Consider the following 20,205-nt stretch of genomic DNA (forward strand, 5'->3'; position numbering starts at 1 on the left):
CAGAAGTGGTACTATAATTTTGTTCAATGTAAATTGAAGAAAATCTCTTAACTTTAAGAGCAAAACTATACCTAAAACATATTTTTTATTTAAATAATATCTACTCATAAGCAAATAAGGTGTACGAAACAATTTTTAAGATAAAGTTCTAGCTACTGCTTTGCTACCTACCTCCTTACTTATATATTCAAGGGTTTAGTGGATCCTTGCGCATCTGTGTGATTAACTTTGGTTTTATTAATACTCCTTTGCTGTTCTATGTAATTTATAGCAGGAAGAGTCAATCGACTATAAACAGACTTTAATTTCTTCATGTTTTTACCAACTTTGAAATCAATCGAATCAGAGTTAAATGAAAAGCAACTCAAGAATGCTGCTGTTTAGGATATGCCCCTGCTTTATTTGATATGCCCAAGATTGTCATTTTATTTTCTAAGCTCCACTTTATTAGTAGTATTAATAACCTTGGATTTATATGCGCTCACTAGGTGTTCATAAGTACACTGCACTAAAACTTATTCTAATGGATTCTAGGGAGTTCTTTTCAGTAGCACAGTACTTCTCTGTAGACTGAAATCGAAACCCAGGGAACACTGCTTTTGCCTTTGCTCCATGAAGGATATGGGGTATAATCTCAGAATGTTCTAATACTTGCAAATAAAATTTTCTGGTTATGTGAAAACACGCGTATAAAACTATTGCATACCACTGGAAAGGGTTTTACACATGACAAAAACCAGACCCTGAAATAATTAAATCTGTATACTTTCTATATAAAAAGAATAGGAATTGTATGATATTGGATCCAAATATGTACTTTAGTAGTACTTAACTATTTCAGTGTATTATTTTGTAATGCACTTAATTACTGACCTGTGTGCAGTCGTTTCTGAGGCTCCATTCTTGCACCATAGTCTCTGTTATACTGTTTGTCACATTTCCTTTTAGTTGGGTTTTAATAGAAATAATATGCTTTCCAAAATCGTTTTATCAAGGTCCAAAGTTACTAGGTGCCCACAAAGATGCTACAACTGGCTACGCACAAAGGAAAATCTATTATAAAATATCAGAATATAGCAGCTGAAATAGATAATACTTTATGCTATACATCTGTTCACATAACGAAAGCACTTAGGGCTCAAATCTTTGAAGAGACAGGAGTATTCATATATTGTACCTGATTAAGAGGGCTATCCAGAAGATATCCAGCCATTGTTAGTATAACAAAAATGGTTACATGGGTGGATACTTTCCAGACAGCCCTCCTATATCAAGTGCAATATACAAATACTTACATACTTGTATCCGAGTACTTGTATTATACTTGTCAGAAGACGAACCCTCAAATTAATCCCGTAACTTTCCCAGGCTTTGCATACATAAAGAAATTATGACAGAGAAAAATAACATACTGAAACAGAGCTTACTACAACAAACCCCTTATGTACGAATGCCAGCCACCAATGGCACATTTAGTATTTGTATTTTATACACGATATTTTATGCAAATTTGTCAACTATTTTCTTTTCAGGCACAAGTTTATTTTAGAATTCAGATAAGTGACACTTATAGACAGTCATCATATAGAGTAACCAGTTATTTCACTTGCAAATAAACATCTATTCTTTAAAACAATTACTTTTTTAAGATCGATCTTAGTACCGCCCTCTGCAAATATAAAAAGATAGAAGACAGCTGTACTTTTCTCAGTTGGAACTATTCCAAAAGCATTATAAGGTTCAATGATATCAATCAGATCAAGAGGAGGTAGACTTCAGTTTAGTGCCCGAAATATAATTATATTTCACAAAGTAAGACCTTTATTCTACTGAAGAGGTCCTCCTAAGCTGGTTTTTATTCCACTATAGTTTCCTAAATCTCACTAAAAGGAAGGGTAAGAAAAACAGTATTACCAAAAATGTTCTGGTTTTTAGTAGCCATCAATTTTAGTTCTTCTTTATGTAACTGAGAAGTTCATCTTTCTCCATTTGGTAACCACTTTTTTTCCACTGTTCTCGCAACTGTTGTAATAGAGCCCCAATTTCTTTTCCTGAAGAAATGCCCACTTTTCTGATGTCATGGCCACTTACAGGAAATGGAGGAACGGACCACTGCTCCATTTCCTTTAGGAGACAGTGCTCTCCTTGGTACTTCAGTAGTTCACATATGCGAGTAGAGGCATCAGGTTCCCTAGACTAGGAGCCAAAATCAAATATTTAGTTTCATCACACAAAACAATCACTTGTGATCTTATCCTAAAATTTAAATGCTAAATGCTCAATATGAAATTTTCATTTAAAATAAGTAAACTCCACAGAATTGTAGGTCTTAGTTTTAATGAATTAGTTCTATGATTAGTGAAGATAATGTATATTCTGCCCACGCCTAGTATATACTTACATCTATAATGAAGTCTTGATAGGGTTTCAATGGTTCTGAACTATCTGTTGCTTTAATCAAATCTTTCCTATTTTTAACTATAAATAAGCCAAGGTTTTTCTCTTCTTTTGAAATCTTCAACCTCAAATCCAATTTTGTGACATCATCCTGTACTTTGAATAATGAGGCCAAAACAGTCATTGGCTTTGGTGAAAAACCTTCAACATTTTTACAGACTTTGTTAAATTCTTCTAAACTTGCATTAGCAGGTAAACCTGTAGGGACAAAAGCATTTTTCACTTACTTTTAGTGGGGGAAAAAAAACTCACATCCTAAACCAACCATTGTTTTAATATACTGAAATGCCCTGTCACTAGGACACATGATAGGGCCAATCTGATGCTCCATCTTACAGGTGAAGCACTGACACAGGTGAAGAACTGACATGTTACTGCTGTTCTTTCACACGTCACTCTCAAAACCTAGGGGAAGCCCCTAAAATGTTGTTTGCATTCACAAGCTCCATTAGGAGGTCCAGAGGCAGTGGTGATGGTGGTGTCAGGTTCACATAGGCTACTTTTTCCAATCACAAACTGCTTCCCACTGACTGCCCACTGATAGACTACCATATAACACCTACCTCCTTCAATAATTTTATGTCTTTATTTGAAATATACCCAAGTTTCCGAAGTGTGATAAACCATATAATCCCTCTGTTCTTTGTGAATATGAATAACATTTACTGAACAATTTCTGTATTTAAGCTTCTCTTCTACAAGTGTTTTACCTGTATTAACTCACTGAATCCTCTTAGCCCTTCTGTTAGATAGATGCTATAATTTTCAAACCTCCTTTTTAAAAGGCCAGAAACTAAGTCACAAAGCTGGTAAGTGTCTGAGCCTCATTCAAACCCAGATCTGTCTCACTCCGGAAACTATCCTGTACAACTACAGTATGCTATCTTTGAGCTATTCCCTACTCACGACAAAACTGTTCTACTCCATACCCCAAAGCTTACCTTATTTTAAAATCTTCCATTCTTCCATTAAGAATTCTTTAAATGAGTCAAACATTTTTTATGAAATTTTAAACTAGATGTTTCATAGCCAAAAATGCAAACACTTTATAACTTGCACTTACCTATATGAGGAGCTACATCAAGATCATAGATAAGGTGAATCAAATGATTTACATGGTTACCAATGAGAATTTTTTTCAGTTCCACCCAAATCCTCTCTCCTGATATTCCAGCCAGGCCTTTTGCATTTTCTGCAATTGCTTCCAAGGTAACAGGATCATGATCACCAGGTTTGTCTACAATTTTCCCATAAAACCTGTAAGACAAAATCTTCATGGCGTATTACCTCTATATTGGCATATCACAAGAAATCTCTTTTTTTATTTTTACTCATACTATCCCATACACATATTTAATAAAAATCAACATAGAACTAGTTAGGTCTACCAGGAAGATTAGGAAGGCGCCTGGCCAATTTTCTACCTCCTTTTGTTTCCAGATGAGAAAACCAAAGATCTAATAAGATAGAAGTCACTTTAAGGTTAGCAAGAAACAGAACCCCAAAGTCTCAATTTCACTTCCAAATGACTGGCTGAGATGCTCAGAATGGCCATCAAATGCAGTTCCTGAATTGGTACTTAAAGCAGATGGAAAAAAAGCATCCTTATACAGGCACCAAAAGAAGACTGGAATGCCACAGTGGAGCTGTCTTAATCCCTCAAAGTTTGCCTATTTGTACACATTAAGACTTTCAAATATGACATACCTAGTTGCAGAACCTGGAGTATACTTCATGGAATCTCGGAACTAGAAGCCCTAGAGTATATCCATTCTACCACTCATACCCTTATAATTCAATTCATCAGTAATCTCAATTAAATGCTAAATATAGGTAAGTTTTGATCTATGTACTTTTATAGAAGCACTGTTTGCATATACTCAAGTTTAGAGAAATAGCATTTATTAACAAAATGTGTGATACGTTGCAGAATATTCTGAGGATGATCTCAACCAGCAAAACATGAATATTACTAGACTTCATCTAGCCAGTTAAGATAGTTTTTTAAAAAGGTTACAGTAAGGAGTTTAAAAATCACTGCTGCCCACAAAACCATCCATGCATTTCATACTTACCAAGTTTATCCAAGTTTTTAAGCATGTTTTTATACTTTGATTGTTTTACTGGTCATATAACGTATTTATTTTCACCAGTATCATTTTGTTGTGAGGTACCAGATTTTCATGACCACCTAAGACTTTAAGCCATATAAAGGCGGCGACTCTCATTCATTACATGCTCAAAACACCTACACAGTACTTGGCCTGTGCTAAGCACTCAAACATCTGTGTAATGAATTGATCAATGTAGAAAATACTCAATCAAAAAAACTAGGCATTTTTAAAAATAATTTAAAGCAGAAAAGATCATATGGAATGGAATAAGTATGTGTATATTCTGGGAATGAAAATACAATATGAACTATCTAATAAGTCATAGTTCGGTAAGGCTCTACTGGAGACAGACATTTGGCATGTCACCATTTTGCACACGGATCTACTGTTTCACACGACCAGTATTATGTTCTGGTGATGATATTAAAAACTGTATGATTTTTTTTTGTTTTTAAAATATTTTAAAATTGTTACCTGAAATATCTTAAAATTCTTAGATAATCTTCTTGTATTCTCTGTTTAGCATGTCCAACAAATCTAACTTTCTTATTTTTTAAATCTTCATAACCATTAAAATAGTCAAATAAGGTACCATCAAAACCTATTCATTAGAAAAAGAAGAGAAAAATCACTATTGGCAAATAAGAATTTGAAGACACAAAATCAGCTAAAAACTATCACAAACAGTAAAAATTCAGCACGGTGTGAGGAGTTACAAAATTAAAATACAGATATTAATAGTGTTCATATATATCAACTATCAAATGGAAGACATAATAAAAATGAAAAGCTACATGGTATAACTAAAAAGATAATACATCCAGGAATAAACTAAACAAGTCATGTGCAAGACCTGTATGAAGTGGAGTGGGGACAAGAAGACACCAGGAAAAGCTGATTTTCAAGTTAATATGGGAAAATGAACAATAGCAAAAATAATCTAGAAAAAATAAGTAACAGTGATGACAGAAGAAACAACAGGAAGGTATTTTATAATCCTGGAATGGGAAAAATCTTTCAAACTCTAATTACCAAGAAAACACAACACAAACACACACACCAGAGTCTTCAGAGAAATAATTAATTGAACTACATAAAAAAAAAATCAAACATGCCCGAATGGCAGAAACCGTCATGACATAGAGTCATAAGACAAATGACATTCTGGGAAAAACAGATGTAAGCATCATAAAGACAAATGGCTAATTTTCATAATACATAAAAGCTGTTATAAATAAAAAAACTATATAAATAGAAAAATGGGCTAAAATATATAAAGGAAATACAGAAGTCTCTTTGAAAAATGAAGATTTTTGGCCAGGCACAGTGGCTCATGCCTATAAGTGCTTATAATTTGGCTACTCGGCTACTCAGGAGGCTGAGGCAGGAGGATTGCTTGACGCCAGGAGTTTGAGGGTGCAGTGAGTTACGAGGACACCACTGCATTCCAGCCTGGGCAACAGGGCAAGGCCCTGTCTCAAAAAAAAAAAATTCTCAACCTTAATCTTTTGAGATAGCATTTTTCAGATTTCTATCAGATTAGCAAAGATCCAGATGTTTGATAACATTGTTAGCAAGGTTGTGGTGAAATGGACAGTTCTGTTCAGTACAGATTGGGAGACTTCCTTTTATATCCTTATAAAATTTGTGAATTTTGAACCCTGTAAACTTATTAGCCATTCACAAAATGATATAAACAAAAAATTTCCCCACTATAATACATTCTTCTCATATGTTCAACTAAAAGAAAAAAACTGACCAATTAACTCATTTTATATATAGGTATATAAAACCTCATGTTAGTATAGCAACCAATTCATCCTGGTTTGCCTGGGACTTTCCTAGTTTTAAGATTGAAAATCACACATCCTAGGAAATTTTTCAATCCCAGGCAAATTCACACAGTGGGTCACCCTAGAGACTTAAAATTTAGAGCAAAAATACAGATACTATTCAACCATCCAAATGGGGAGGTCAGTGATCCTATGACATACTTCACTCTGTGTCATCACAGAAAGGCACTGCCACTATGTATGAAAAATGCCTCTTATCGATTTGGTTTTGCTTGAACTTGAATGCTTGCTGATTATCCCAGAAGCAACAAATATTGGTAAGCTCAGACTTAACATTTAACTGTTCCCAAACTGTTATGGTTTTATACAAACAGCGACTGTTAAAAGGGAACCATCTTGATGTATGTGGCAAACATGACAGGCTCTAGATTCAAAAAGACATAACAAAATGAAGAAAAAGAAAATAAGTAAATAAACAGACAAAAATATGATCATAAAGTAGCAAATAATACAGTGTATCTGTAGGTCTTAACATTATTTCTCCTAATGAAGAAACTCTTGACTCTCCATGGAGAGCTTAATGGAAAGATCAAAATTTGGAGAGGAAAAAATTATAGGAATATGACAAAAGCAAAAATAAGGCTTTCGGGAGCAAAGCAGTGAAGCATAAATGTCAGAACTATGAATACTTGATCCAGTAAGGGTTGAAAAAAGCCAGGACAAGAAACTGGACAAGGATTAACAGGCACCATATCAGTTGTATATTTTGTTTTGCTCTGAATATCATTCTTTTAAAATACACTGGATAAAAATATGAAAATAAAGTTGAGTTGCAGGGACTAATGTAGTGGTTAAGAACATGACTTCTGGATCCAGACTGCTTGAGCTGGAATCCTAATCCTACACTTATGACCTGTGCAACTTCGGACAAATTACCATGGGTTAAATAGCAGTATCTGCTTCATAGGGTTGTCAGGAAGTTTAAATTTATGTAATGTGCTTAGAACAGCACCTGGCACATTATAAGGGCTCAGCAAATGTTAGAAAATAGTAGTATCAGTAAGAATAGCTTTTACTTTATAAAATAGTATCTTGAAAAAGAATATTAGTTTCTCTCTTTAAGTATGCTTACTAGAAGCCAGTTAGGCTCTATATATTCCATCAGTTGGAGTTTACTCTAAGTATTAATAATGTAAGAAGAAATGAATACGTGGAGATTGACTACATAACAGAAAAAAAATGGACCCATTGGACCCCCTATGGTGATAAATCACTTAGGCTTTGGAAACAGGCTGAAATCATGGCACTCTGGGACTTGAACTCAGTGATTTAGCATCTGTAAGTCTCAGTTTCCTCATCTGTCAAATTACTTTATGAAGTTTTTCTGAGAGTTAAATGAGATCAAATATATTAGGTGCCCAATGATGTACCTAGAACCTAGTAGTTACCCTAGAGGTGGCATTTGTCATTAACGTAATCAGCAAGAGATCCCACCTTGGCTTACAAACTTCTTCATCCCATGAAGCAAATCCTATTACTTCATCATTTCACCACTATTGTTGCTACAGACTATTAATAGATGATGGCTAGTGGGTGCTTCATCACCTCTTTTCTAATCCAGTCTTACACATAAAGGGCTTATCTAAAATTAAAAGTACAAAATATGGGGCATCAATAATGTACCAAAACAGTAACCTAATTCTTATGTACCTTCATGTGATTCCTATTGCTTTCATTAACGAAAAAGTTACGATGTAGTGACAGGTTTCATCTGACATGCCAGCTCTGACTATTGATGATTCCCAAACTGCAGTGCTAAACAGGAATCTGAAGTAGTGTGTAGGCTCACCAATACAAAAGACACTTAAGTCATTCATCAGGGTGTGCCAGGGCAGCAGAAGAAAGGAAAGAGTAGAAATGGATCCATGAAAGATAGCGCAGAAGAAAAAGAATGATATGGGGAGGAGGGTAAGTGTATGAACATGCACACATATGTGTATGCACATTTTTCTTCCTGAAATGTTAATGTTGTTTAGATGTAATTTTAAGAAATTAACACTGACTGAATGTATATGTGTGTCAGGCACTGTTCTAAGTATTTACAATTATTAACTCCCTTTATCCTCACAACAGGCCTACAAAAGAAGCTAATATTAACACCTTCCTTTTATGGCTAGTGAGTGATGGAGTCAGAATTTGAACCCAGGGATTTTGGCTCCAGAGTTAATTCTTTTTAATCAATATGCCACACTGTCTCTTAGAAGAAATTAATGTAACTTCTCAAGTTGGCGAACATTTCCAGAATGCAGGTTTCACTTGAAAAGAAGGCGTTCTGATAGACTGAATTAAAACAATTAGTAATATTGTATCTCCATATATTACCTAAAAACATTGAATTTATAGTGAGATCTCTGCGTTCAGCATCTTTCTGCCAGTCAGTTGTGAATTCTACCTCAGCATGTCTTCCATCAGTGAGTACATCAATCCGTAGTGTTGTAATTTCAAAATTTTCTTCATGAAGCTACAATACATTTTTAAAAAAACATTAGTTTTTAGTATTACTGGATAGATTGAAAACATAAGTTTGTCTTCATTAAGGCACAGTGCTGTAAGCCCTGACAATTAGTTATGTGTTTTTAAAGTCAACTACTATACATAAACATTGAAACAGAATGACACCCACAATATTCCAAGATAGATGCAAAGAATGACTTTTTTTTAATACCCATCATGATTAAAAAATACGAGTTGACATATAAACATATCAACTCTAAGTGATACGGTAGGTAGAAAGGAAGAACCCTCACAACTGTATTCTCATTCTGGAATTTCAAACCAGGCTATTCTCTGAAATATTTTTTAACAGCTCCAGTTTGCAAAGAGCTAAATATCAATTTATGGGATATATACCACTGAGCAAAGGATTGATAAAGGAAGAAGTCAGTTAATAGATCCTCAATTCCTTTACTGGTAATCACCAATCAAGTTAAAAGTGTTACAGTGTCCACGGCAACCTTGGTTCGTATCCAAGTAACAGCACCCAAAAAAAAAAAAAAGAAAAGAAATAATAATAAAGTATTATATATATTTTGGGATGAGAGATTACCTCCTGCTGGGAAAGTTGAGTAGTCTCCTGATAGAGTGACATCTGAGCTAAGCCTTGAAAAATAAGTAGGATCTGTACATAGAAATGTGGTGAGAACAACATTTCAAATGAAGTTTAAAAAGATGACCAAAAGCAGTGGAGAAAGGAAAATATATGAAAGAGAAAGCGTACCTGACAAATAGCGTATCAGCATTTAGGGGTAGAAAGCAAAGGGTTTTTACATGCCAAGTAGGAGTTTGGAATCTCTTCCTTAGGAACTAAAAGCCACTAATGAAGTACTAGAAGTCTGTTCTGGGATTTCTCTCAATTTAATACATATTGTTCTCTAGATACAAATGTATCTATATCTATATTCTTACTACAGAATTCCAGAATTCAGGCATTTTGAAACACAAGTATCTCTGAAGGCAAAGGGTAAGAAAAGGGTTTGAAATGGGAAAACTGTTTGAAAATCATTATAAGAAACAATTAAGGTCGGGCGTGATGGCTCAAGCCTGTAATCCTAGCACTCTGGGAGGCTGAGGCAGGCGGATGGTTTGAGCTCAGGAGTTTGACACCAGCCTGAGCAAGAGCGAGACCCTGTCTCTACTAAAAATAGAAAGAAATTACCTGGACAACTAAAAGTATATAGAAAAAATTAGCTGGGCATGGTGGCACATGCCTGTAGTCCCAGCTACTCGGGAGGCTGAGGCAGGAGGATTGCTTGAGCCTGGGAGTTTGAGGTGCTGTGGGCTAGGCTGACACCACGGCACTCTAGCCCAGGCAACAGAGTGAGACTCTGTCTCAAAAAAAAGAAAAGAAAAAAGAAACAATTAGACCCCCTTCCTCCCAGAATGCCTCTCTTAACCAGGCAGAAAACCAGGGATTAACTTTCTAGAAAGGTTAAATCAAAAGTAATCAGAAGTTGGTGCACCAGGCACAGATGATCATGGGAATGAAGTATCACAATGAAAACAAGATTAACTGAAAATCCACATGACCACCATCCCTTTCCCTACTTGGTTCCAAAATGCTAACCACCACGATTATATATGCAGGGGATTCCTCTGATTTCTCCTAATGAAATCTCCTACTGAGAGGAGTCCCAACTGGCTGACACTTTCCGCTCAAAATTACAATAAAGCCCTCAAGTCATTTTGCTAACACTTTAGAGCATCACCCAAATATACAGAGAGAACCAAAGAATAACTGTATTTAAGGAAAGCAAACATGACAGAAGAAGCTCAGAGGAAACAAACATTGTCAAAATAACTACAACTGATATTCTAAGGGAAATAAGAAGATATTGCATCTGAAACAAGAACAGGAAGCTTTCAAAAGAAATATACTAAGAAAGATTTCTTGAAAATGTAAAAGACCACAAAAATTGTAAATATAATAGGTTAGAAAATGAAGTTAAGGCATTCTCGTGGAAAGTAAAAGACCTGAGAATAGACAACAAAAGATAAAACTAGAAAATCAGTCCCAGTAGCCTAGCAACCAAATAATAGGAGTTTGCAAAGAAAACATTTAACAAAGGAGATGAAATTATAAAAGAAACACAAGAAGGCTCACTAAGTGCCCTAAACAATAAATAAATACAAAGCAAGGCACATTATCTTAAAATTAAGAGATGAAAAGATCGGAACTCAAGGCACATTAAAGAATTAAATGTAAGACCTGAAACCATAAAAATTCTAGAAGAAAACATAGGAAAAACTTCTAGACACTAGCTTAGGCATAGAATTTATAACCAATACCCCAGTTAACAAATACAGCAACAACAAAAATAAATAAATGGGACTTAATTAAAGGGAAGGGAAATAATCAACAGAGTAAACAGACAACTTACAGAATGGGAGAAAATATTCACAAACTGTACATCCAACAATGGACTAATACCTGGAATCTATAAAGAACTCAAATCAGCAAGAAAAAAACAAATAACCTCTTTAAAAAGTGGCAAAAGACATGACCAGAGTATTTTCTTTTTTTAATTTTTTACAATAATGGTGACCTGGAGCCATGGCCAAGAAGCCTTGAGCAAGCAGACTCCATGACCAGAGTATTTTCAAAAGAATATAGACAAATGGCCAACAAACATATGAAAAAATGCTCATCATCACCAATTATTAGAGAAATGCAAATTGAAACCACAATGAGATACACCTTAACCCTATCAGAATGCCCATCATTAAAAAATAAAAAAACAATAGATGTTGGGGTGGATGCGGTAAAAAAGAAATGCTTATGCACTGTTGGTGGGAATGTAAACTGGTACAACCTCTACAGAAAACAGTATGGAGATTCCTCAGAGAACTACAAGTAGACCTATCATTTGATCCAGCAATCCCATTACTGAGAATCTACCAAAAGGAAAAGAAGTCACTATGTCAAAAAGACACCTGTACCTGAATGTTTATCACAGCACAATTCACAATGGCAAAGATATAGAATTGACCTATGTGCCTATCAATTCATGAGTAGCTAAAGAAAATGTGGTATATATGTGCTGTGGAGTACTACTGAGCCATAAAAAGGAATGAAATAATGTCTTTTGCAGCAACTTGGATGGAACTAGAGAATATTATCCTAACTAAAGTATCTCAGGAATGGAAAAACAAACACTATATGGTCTCACTAATAAGTGGAAGCTAAAGATGGGTACACACAGGCAGAAAAGATGTAAAGGACATTGGAAACTAAAAAGGGGGAGGCTGGGAGGGAGGTGAGGGATAAAAACTTACCTGTCGGGTACAATGAACACTATCCTGACAACAGGCACACTAAAAGCTCTGACTTCAGCATTAATCAAGGTATCCATATAACAAAAACACTCATAACCCCTTAATATCTTGAAATGTAAAAAATAAATAAAAATAAAAGAGATAAAACGAACAGAAAGGCTTCCAAAAGGATAGAATAATCATCAGGTTTCAAACAAAGGAGAAACCTAAATGGGATCAGACTTCTCAGTGGCAGTACTGGAAGCTAGAAAACAAAGCCTTTGAGTGAAAATCATCCCCCCCACAGAAACCCATAACCAACGAAACTATCAAACCGGTGTGGAAGTAAAATAAAAATATTTTCAGACATATAAGTCTTCTTCAGGTTTTAAAGTATTAAAATGAGGCCACAGAAAGAATACCACATGGAATCCAGGAAACAGGAGTTCTAACAAAGAGAGGCCAGGAAAACCTAAAAGTCCATGTTGGAGCAGGAAGACAGCACCAGGTAAGACGTCTCCGATAAAAAACAAAGAACTGAAGCTTGATGTGTTTAAATCTTTTGAGAGGAACTTTACAGTTCTGGCACAGAGTACAGGACACAAGTAGTGGTACACAGAAAGCTATGTTAAAGAAAAATGCTATTAACTGCCGGAAAAACAAAAAACATGCAACAGAAGAAATATAATCATAGCATACTCCACGATCTGGCTGTAAACAATACAAAGTCATAAATGTAAACCCTGAATATTGATTTAACCAAAAATTATGACATAAATATACCAGGAAGATAGCGGAAGGAGGATTATATGTGGTTGCTGTTGAGAAGGGTGTAGTATGAAAGCTAAATCATCTTCCCCGGTAGGAAGTCAATAGCTAACATCTTAAAACTGGGAAATAAAAACAAAAACCGCAGCATACAAAGATCTTTTTAGAAATCAGAAGGTAACAGGTATCCTAAGACTTGGTTAAATGTGGCTGCAACAACGGAGGATGCAGGGTTTAAGAGGGTTTAGAGGAGACTCACATTTTTATTGGTCTTTCTGTTATTCACTTTTTTAAACTAGAAAAAATTATTAAATTTTTTAAAAAGACAACGCAATTAACGAAGTGTAAGCTTTTCGCTTACCCTGGCAGTAATCGTTCCGTGCTTTTCTCCTTTGTTGTTTATCATCCGAATCCCAGCAGACTGAAACATCTCCTTCATCTGAGCCGGGGTAGCAGTGGTGGCAAAATCCACATCCTGAGGCTTCACTCCATTTAATAAATCCCTCACTGCACCTCCCGCTATTCTTAATTCATGGTTCTCTTTGACAAATAATTCTGAGATGAAAGAAAGAAGATTTTTATTTCAATGTGTTTCTTTTAAGCAGCACAGTAGCGATTCACAAGGCTCTTCCATCTAGTGGGACAGCAGAGATCACTTAACTGAGGCTGTTCTTATGAAAAATGAGAACAAGGCCCAAAAAAGTGAAAAGACTTCCTTAGAGCAGAATGCCTGTGAGAACTGTGGGAAGCAGGGAACTTGCAGAATTTGCTTATTTAGGAGATAATTCAGAATTCTACAGTGCGTCAAGGTCATCAATATAAACTTGAATTATTACCAATGAATAAAGCAAATAATTCCGCTTACTTTTTCCCAGTTTACGTGCATACTTTAGAAATGGTAAAGTGTTTTGTATTTCTCTTTGTGTCTAGGTGCTGAGGCAGTAAGTTCAGGTATGAAACTATGAAACTATCAGACATTAGCCTATCATTCACTTATGATAAATGTCATAGCAAAGAATTTTTCAAGAAATAATCTGCATATGATGTTCAAAACCAACTCAAAGCTGTGGTCTTGGTAGAACCATACGAACACTGGAGCTACTGTAACTACACAGCTGATTCCGCTACAGGTACAGGATAAGACAAAGTCCACCACAACTATACTCACATGACCTAAGAATGCCACATGGAACCTAGTGAGAATGACGTCCAGGAACTGAACTGATACTAGCTAAGCCTTGGTGTTGCTGCAAGTTGTCCTGCCACTCACAATTAGGCCCTGGTGTCCTGTGGAACATAAATAATTTCACAGAGCATCAATACCAGACAAGGCCATTCTGTGACCACAATGGATCAAGACAAAACAAGACAACTCTGCAATCATTTGAACACAGACAAAACAGGAACACTGTTCTAAGGCAGCTCCTATAATAGTTAATATAGGTGACTGCTCCCTACCAATCAGGTTTACTCTCACACTTTTCTCACCTTGTAAGTAAGAATTATTAAGATACCAAATCACAGCATTACTTCTGCTTCCTGAGAGCATCTAATGCTTGAACTCTATCCAGAGAGCCCAAATGTAAGAAGTCCCTTCTAAAACCCTCTTACCGAGATGCACCAAGGTTCTCCATGGTCAGTGCTCTCCCTCACTGCCAGGAGTAACGACCCAACTTGGTGTGTCCCAGGGTGGTCTTGGCTGTAGGACAGTGACACAAACATTCAGCTAAACTCAACATACACTGGAGCTGCAGCAGCCTAACCACAACTCAGAACGTAATCCTCCACCCCTACCCCAATGTCTTCTGGTTTTTGTCCTCCCCACACACCTCTTCTACCTATTCTTCCCAAACCTTCCAGCCCCACTGCAGACTCCCTGAAGTGATTTGCTTAAAAATAACAAATGCTCCCTCCTTCCACCTTCTTGCCTTAACTAAAAGCTGCCTCTTCCACACAGATACCACTTCCCTAAGCCCTCTGCAAGGTGAAGTGTGCATATTCCTTTAATACCACATTTCCAATCAAGTCCCACTGCCAGTGCCACACCTCTCCTATCAGTCCAGCCTCCATAATCCAGACACGGATCTAAAACAGCAGGTTAATCGAGCTGTGCAACTGCTCCTCTAAATACTCAGAGTACAACAGCCAAATTCTTTAGTACAATATACAAAGGCTTCTAGGACCTCTTTGTGTCACCTCTCACTAAACTTTGCATCACACTTCACCTGCACCAAACTCTCCCTGTAGTTTCCCTCCGTAACTTCACTTGTGTAAATCACTTCATTGAAACACCTGCCCAACTCTCGGGCCATAACCCACATTAGGAAGGACATTCACACAGCAGTCACCCAGAGCTGTTTGTGTATCTATGTGGCAAACAAAAGTTTCATGAAATAAAACTTACCCTTACTGCACACCATGCAATCTGCTATTATACATTCTATTCTCTCTTCCTCTCTTTTAAAAAATGCTGGTCATGACCACTAAATTGACATGGACCATTAGTGGTCACTAACCAGTTGGAAAAACACTGATCTAGCTCACACGTATTCACTGAGATTCAGTTTAGGAAGCCTCTCCTGAAGGTGAGGTTAAGTGAATTTCCTCTAAGCTACTAGTGTAGAACGTCTTTACACATACTAATTATGTTAAAATTACTGATTATGTCTTTGTCTCCCCACTTCTCAGGGTAGAAAACCTATCTTATTCATCTTTGTACCAACTTGGCTCACAATGGAACAGAATTGTGATATTTTAGCTATTAAAAACAAAGAATGGCTTCACTGGGAATTTTTTTTTTAAGTTTTCTTCCTTCAAATTAAAACAGTATCTAAGAAACTGTTTTGGAAAGCAAATAAAGGGCAACTTTTATGTTCTTTTGATCCTGCTTTAAATAATGGGATGAATAAGGTCAAAGCTGAATTTACATAGATAACCACTGTTTTAAGATTCTCATACTAGCTTTACTAAATAAAATTGTAAGTTCAGAGTCACTCAATAAATTAATTGCATTTCAGAAAAAGAGATCCAGAACTTAAAGTAATTTATTCACCATTTTGACTAACCCTATTATTAAACCATTTCCAAAAAACTCACAATTCAGGATTTTTAAAATAACATTTTAATGCAATAGAGAAAGGCACATAAAGACATTTACGTCTGCGTGAAATAAGAGTCATAAAAATTGTAAAAAAAGGCATGAGTTTATATTGACCTAACACAGTAGGGACTATCAAGCTTAAGACTCTTTTATTCCTCAGTTACTGATACCTTCAATCTTACAAAAACAAGGATACATTCAACATACCAAAAGACTTTACAAGTTACGTACATATTCAGTGAAAGTAACACCTAATGCAGCTAAAATTCATTACAAATTTAAGCCTGAAACTCAGAAGTGCAGAATCTCAACATTCCAGAACTATGTTAATTTGCTCTGCCACACACGATAGTAAGCTATTGTTAATTATTCTTGTTTGCAATCCAAAAGACCACACATTAATGTGTCAGAAAACTTTTATAACTGTCACCTTTTTCATGTTAATTTGCAATTAAATTTTCACAAACTTATTTGCTTTACAATTTTGAAGTTTGAGGCTTGGAGGTTGGGGTGGGGCTGGTGAAGGTGAGCGAGAGGTACAGGTGGGAAGATCATTGTTACAGGAAAACAGACAATCTCTTCTAAGAGCGTCCAACCTTCAAGAGTGACCAGTTGTTCCTATTGTCCCAAATGTTAATAGAACTTTCTGATATCACATACTGTTAGGTAGACAGCAAGGGATTCCGGGTCTCCTAGGGATGAAAGCGGGTGCTGTTGCCTTGGTGCAACTGCCCACCTGGGAAGGACAAGGGTGGGGTCCCAGGCTCCCATCTTGGTCCTGCTCCACACTAATCCTTCCTGAGCAACTGCCATACTTGAGGGAGGAGGGAATACCCTACGAATCAGCCAATCATAACTTAGTGCACCAGCTGCAAAAGAATGCAGGGGACTTTCTAACCCACAGGCCAAGCAGCATAGGTACTGTCGAGTCCAGAAATTGACCTAGAACAACCAGCATGCCTAGTAATGTAACTACCAACTGTCCCATGAAAGTGGTCCCCCATGGTGATGTCTGAGCCACCATGGCAGTCCCAATCTGGGCACTATAAAACAAGTCACAGACCATAACCAAACTCTTTGCCCTTCTCTTGGCTCTCCCTCTGCTGCGACAATGGGTCTGGTCATTATCTGGGGCATATGTATCACGCTCTGTAAACCCGTATCTTACTCTTGTTCTATAATCCTATCTTTCTCTCCTCAATAAAGCTCATTTTCGTGCTTGCCTTACTTTGGTGTGTGTGGTCATTCTTCAGCCATGAGCACAGCAAGAATGAGAACCAACATTTCAGACTAAAACTTGACAATACCACTGAGCACTGTCACCCAGCAGTGACTAATGGGCCACAACCAAGTTAACTAAGGAAGTCCTTGTTTGTCCACTAATCATGTAACTCAGGAAAAAATCCCCTATATTCAGCACTTCAACCTCATCTCTGCAATAGGGAAATAATCTTATATACCACTAGCACTATATGGTTGTACTGAGGCAGAAACAAAAATATGCGAAATAACCTGACAAATTATAAAACTATAAAAACTATATTATCTGACCGTAATACATTCTCCTAGCTTCCCAAATTCCTGCATACTAAAACTAATTCTACACATCGCAAAGCAGATATTAAGATTTGAGAACTGGTACAGTAGGATCTAAACTGTATGTATCACCATATGGCAGCCATTACAAAGGCTTTGTGTGTTTTTGTGCATTTTGTTTTTATACAGAATTTTACCAGGGCACCCAAGTCTTTGATTTTCTAACTGTGGGGCAATGCAGTAAAAGATTCTGTTTTTGCCACTTCTACCATGACCTAGAAAAAGTCAACTTTAGATATGTCCATGCTCTCATGTGCCAGTCTTTCAAGACAAGACCCGCAAGCAACAACCACTTCTATCTTATCATACCATTTAGACTCTAACTTCCTTAGGACTTCATTTCTCAGGGTAGAGAAAATTCAGCTCTTAAAGTCAGGTTTAGAAAGTTAAACACAACTGGTAAAAGATTTTCAAAAAACTACAGTAATCATTATCTAGGCCAGGCGCAGTGGCTCACACTAGTAATTCCAGCACTTTGGGAGGCCAAGGAGGATTACTTGAGGCCAGGAGTTCAAGACCAACCTGAACAACACAACCTGACCCCATCCTTACAAAAACTAAAATCATCCAGGTGCGGTAGGGGCACCTGTAGTCCCAGCTACTTAGGAGGCTGAGGCAGGAGGATCGCTCGAGCCTAGGAATTAGAGGCTGCAGTGACCTATGATCACACCACTGTACTCCAGCCTAGGCAACAAAGCAAGACTTTAAAAAAAAAAAAATCCAGAACCCTGTTTCCAAAAAAAAAAAAAAAATGCAGAATGAGCTCAAATAAGCCGCTGGGAGCTACTTATTGCTTCTTCCAAGAGGCCTCTTGCAATTGAGAATGGGAAGACTGGGGGCTAGGAAGGGCATATAAAGAAAGACAAAAGCTCAAATTCAACCCAGAATTAGAGCTTCCAGATTTGCCTTGTTCAAACAGTAGTCACTAGCCACTTGTGGTTACTGAGCACTGGAAATGGGGTGAGTCTGAAATGAGATGTGCTGTATGTGTTAAACACGTGCCAGATTTCAAAGACATAGAAGAATATACCTCAGTAATTTACATGTTTCACATTGAAATTATATTATCTTAGATACATTAAGTAAAATTTACTAAAAATAATTATTAAAATTAATTCTACCTATTTCTTTTTACCTTCAATGTTGTTTGTAGAAGTTTGTATTACATATGGGCACCTATATTTTTCACTCTGTCCTACTAAAAATCACAGTGAGACATCAGCATAAACCAACTCGCGCATAAGCGCTCTACTTCAAGACCACCTGAAGAACCTAAACTAATCAACATGTACTGGGATACTCACCACTGGCATACACCTAAAAAACCATTATCTAATTTCAAGAATTGGGAAAGTAGCTTCGTGAATAAGCTAACACAATCAGAGTAATTTTACAGCAATGATTCCTCTGCCTTCTGTCCATAAGAATTCATCTGTGGAGTTTTTATAAAAAAATATATAGATGTTCATCCCTCCTGGAGATTCCAGTTCAGTAGGCAGGGGCAGAATCCTAGCATCTATGTTTTAAAAGCTCCCCAGGTCAATCTAATGGACAGCCAGGGCTGCAAAGCACCATTTAGGTCGTATTTCTACACACTATAGCCTAATATATTTCTGAAGGTGCTACTAAAATACCCACAGGCTTTGAAAAGCATCTGTGTGGCTGCTTCAGCAACATCAGTAGCTGACATTAGGGACCACTACTGATAAAACTGTGGCAACAGCAAGCAGCAGCTCCTGTAGTCAGGCACTTAGCTAAACCCATTTCCATGTTCCTTCCAGGTGAGTTTTGCATGTGCACAATGGAGGTAACTTCTATTTCCCTCTGCCTTCAGTTCTCTCAGAAAGTCCTTATACCTAGGCAGGAATGGAGCTCAATGCTTACAGGTGGGTTCTCAAATCAGACTGCATAAGTTTAACACCCAGCTCTCTAGTTATCTGTGGCAGAAACACAGGCAAAGCACTTCATGTTCCTAAGCATGTTTCCTCCTCCCTGTAACAAGAGAAAATGTACCTACTCATTAAGTTAATAGGACCAATCCTGTAATGTATGGAAATTACTTCTTGGCATAGTATTCAGAAAAGTCTGGCTTTTTGTGGCAACTTCTTCCCTTTTCTAGTGACTTGGCTATAGTTTTGGATTACCTATAAGTAAACCTTTCTTTCATCAGCTCAACAACATCAATAATATCTGAATACTGGCTAAAAAAATGTAAACTCTATGACCCTCTATTCACACAGGCTTCCCAAATCAAGAAAAGACATCCTAATCTCTCACCTGTCAGACTCTTCAATCCTTCTGTGAAAAGTGACTGAAAGTCTGGAGACTGCAACTTCATTGTAAACAGGTGTTGCTTCAGAAGGCACAGCCTACTCCAACTAAAGCTCAGTACTGGCCTGTGCCAAGGATACAGGTACCTCAGCATCTGGAAAGTCACCAACCATGCATCTACAAGGCAAACGTGCACACACCACCCAATGAAATTTGAAAGTGAAGGAAAGTAAAGGGACACATTACAATTTTATTTATCAACTGAGAAAGGCCCATCTCTTGTTCAGATGAAAAG

General features: G+C 36.8%; 1 protein-coding gene across 7 annotated transcripts in view; it reads right to left on the bottom strand.

Annotated features, from left to right (window-relative positions):
* Nucleotides 1–20,205, bottom strand: part of TRNT1 (tRNA nucleotidyl transferase 1) — a 28,835-nt gene that overhangs the window by 7,684 nt on the left and 946 nt on the right. For 4 of the 7 annotated variants that reach the window (XM_045530896.1, XM_045530893.1, XM_045530897.1 and 1 more), the window contains 7 exons: nt 19,917–20,087; nt 13,305–13,498; nt 8,747–8,885; nt 5,046–5,172; nt 3,521–3,714; nt 2,402–2,655; nt 1,089–2,196 (listed from right to left, as the gene is read on the bottom strand). In XM_045530896.1, coding sequence (XP_045386852.1) covers nt 1,948–2,196; nt 2,402–2,655; nt 3,521–3,714; nt 5,046–5,172; nt 8,747–8,885; nt 13,305–13,498; nt 19,917–20,064 — 1,305 coding nt within the window. In that variant the 5' untranslated portion in view covers nt 20,065–20,087 and the 3' untranslated portion in view covers nt 1,089–1,947. Of the gene's footprint in view, nt 1–379; nt 1,036–1,088; nt 2,197–2,401; nt 2,656–3,520; nt 3,715–5,045; nt 5,173–8,746; nt 8,886–13,304; nt 13,499–19,916; nt 20,088–20,205 lie in introns of those variants that run through there. The other 3 variants (XR_006729932.1, XR_006729931.1, XM_045530894.1) reach the window with 3 other exon arrangements.

Source organism: Lemur catta, chromosome 18, assembly GCF_020740605.2.
Source record: "Lemur catta isolate mLemCat1 chromosome 18, mLemCat1.pri, whole genome shotgun sequence".
In the NCBI taxonomy this organism is placed as follows: Eukaryota; Metazoa; Chordata; class Mammalia; order Primates; family Lemuridae; genus Lemur; species Lemur catta.